The sequence below is a fragment of the Plecotus auritus genome (assembly GCF_963455305.1).
Source record: "Plecotus auritus genome assembly, chromosome: 5".
Taxonomy (NCBI): domain Eukaryota; kingdom Metazoa; phylum Chordata; class Mammalia; order Chiroptera; family Vespertilionidae; genus Plecotus; species Plecotus auritus.
In genome coordinates, this window is record NC_137776.1 from 168,925,105 (window position 1) to 168,927,524 (window position 2,420).

Below are 2,420 nucleotides of genomic sequence, written 5' to 3' on the forward strand. Positions count from 1 at the left end.
TCTGTTATGTAAAATGAAAACCAGGATGCCCTGCCTCACAGCCTGGGATGGGAGCTAAGGTTTTCACTCTATCCAGGGTTTCTGCCTTACCTCTTGAGGCCGGAATTTCAGTGCTTGGTGGAGGGTGTCAGCTCCATCCTGCACCCAGTCTTCTCGTCAGGATCTCTGCACCTACTAGGAGGAATAAAAACTTTTTCCTTCAAATCCCAGATTTCTTTTGAACCTGCTTTCACCTTTAAACTTTCAGACTCTTAACAATCCATAAACCTCATACCCACAGGAGGTCGCCTTGCACCAAAAGCAGGTAATGAGCACACCCTCCCTGCTGGAGAGGGCTCTCTGCCACCCCTGCATAGCCCTACCCTTCTCTTTCTCTAGTTCGGATAGAGCATCAGCTAAATAAGTGAATAAATGAATGAATGCAGACCATTTTTTACTGGGACTGGTGGCAAGGTAAAGAGAAAACTGAAAGGAGACACTCATTTGCTCACAGAATTGAAGCTCACTTTCTTAGTTTTTTAGCAACACAATAAAAAGAACAATTTAATTTTTTTAAAAAAGTGGATGGCCCTGACCGGTTTGGCTCAGTGGATAGAGCGTCGGTCTGTGGACTGAAGGGTCCCAGGTTCGATTCCGGTTGAGGGCATGTAACTTGGTTGCGGGCACATCCCCAGTGGGGGGTGCGCAAGAGGCAGCTGATCGATGTTTCTCTCTCATCGATGTTTCTAACTCTCTGTCCCTCTCCCTTCCTCTCTGTAAAAAATCAATAAAATATATTTAAAAAAAAAAAAAAGTGGATGAATTCAAAGCAGCTCCTGTGAGAGATGCAGCTTACTCTTTGGGCTCGTCAAGCTCCTAGAGACAGCTGTCCAGCCCTTTGGCACAACCTGCTCCGTGGCTCTGCTATCACAGATCTGCCTCTCTGCCCTTTCAAGACCCTGTGGCTCACACCCAGAGGTCTCCTCGCATCTTTTCCCAGCCCTTCCGTTTTCAGAGATTCTCATTGTAGTAGGACTCTGTTCCCAGAAGCAAACACATGGCCCACCTGATCCGTGGGTTGTAAAAATGAACAATATGACAAAGACATGAGGCTCTGCAGGCCCCACATCCACAGCAGCTGAGACAGGCTTGGTACCTTGTCTGGAGAGGATGCTCACCGCATACTCCAAAGGAACTTCTTGGCCCAATAGATGAAGAAGAGGAACAATAGAGTGGCACTGAGGATGGCAGCCATCAGGTAGGCAGCGATCGGGAGCTCAGGGTCCTGTAAACACTCCCTCAGGGTGTGGAAGGTGGGGATGCGATCGGACTGACGCGCGGTGGTAGGGGCCACGGCCTGGGGGTCCTCAGTCTGGCTTCCGGGCTCCGCGTCCACGTCCAGCGTATAGACCTGGAGCTGGCGCAGGAGGCAGCGGCTCTTGGGCTGGTCCTTGAGACAGAGCTGATGGCCTCCCAGGATGACGTGTGGGGCTCCAGGCAGAGCAGGGTGAGCATGGCAGTGTCTGGGGGCAAGTCAGTGACAGGCTGCCTGGAGGCCAGCACAGTGGGCTGGTGACAGCGTGGGCACAGCAACCGGTGCTGGGCTGGAGTCACCGGCTGAGGTGGGCCAGGCGCTCCACACAGGAGTGGCAGCAGTCCAGCACTTTGGGGTGTGGAACGTGTTGTTGAAGGGGTTCCAGCAGACAGGGCACTCAGGCTCCCGGCCCTGCTGCTCAGCCATCCTCAGACCAGATGCCAGGAGGCCTGGCAAGAGACATCCGGGAAGGAAGAGAAAAGGAACGAAGGAACACACATTAAGCTCTGCCCCTGTGCTCGGTCCTAGGGTAAAAGTGGTCTGTGGGTTGTTAAAAGGTATTATCACCCACATTTCACAGATGAAAAAACTTAGGTTCAAAGAGACAAGCGATCTGTTCCAGATCACCCCGTCCTAACCCGTAGTTAGGTCTGGTGCTTCCGTAGTATCCCCTCTGTCGGGGCGAAGGCCCGAGCCACCCCATTATTAATGAGCTGCCACCAGAGGAGACTGCACCCCAGTTTTGGAAATGGATAAAAATGCCCCTTATGCTCCATGTGCTTGCCCTTGGCTTCTCGGACGCCAGGGAGGAGGGGAGCCGCAGTCAGCGGTTTGTGCTAGAGAGCAACTACATCCTTCCCTGCGGCCTCAACGCCCCGACTAGTGCCGCCTGGCCCTCCTCTGGGAACAAATGCCAGGCCTCTTTCCCTCCTCCCACCCTGGGGTACAGGGCCAACCCCCGCTCTCTTGTGCAGGGGCCTGGCAAGGCTTTCCCCCTTGACCAGGAGCCTTGGAGGCTCCCCGGCACAGGCCCCTAGATCAGCCTTGCAGAGCCTAGGCCAGCCTTGGGCAAACTACGGCCCACAGGCCGGATCCGGCTGTTCTATCCGGTTCTCTTGCTCTCCCC

The 2,420-nt window shown here is 54.0% G+C and overlaps 1 protein-coding gene across 1 annotated transcript; it reads right to left on the bottom strand.

Moving 5' to 3' along the window:
- Positions 1-1,153: 1,153 nt before the first annotated feature.
- On the bottom strand, positions 1,154-1,726 carry RNF183 (ring finger protein 183; the record flags this gene model as incomplete). Its single annotated transcript, XM_080668324.1, is given in 4 exon segments — positions 1,154-1,467; positions 1,470-1,595; positions 1,598-1,642; positions 1,645-1,726. Coding segments are annotated over 4 exon segments (561 nt in total). The 5' UTR covers positions 1,721-1,726.
- Between the last annotated feature and the right edge of the window lie 694 nt (positions 1,727-2,420).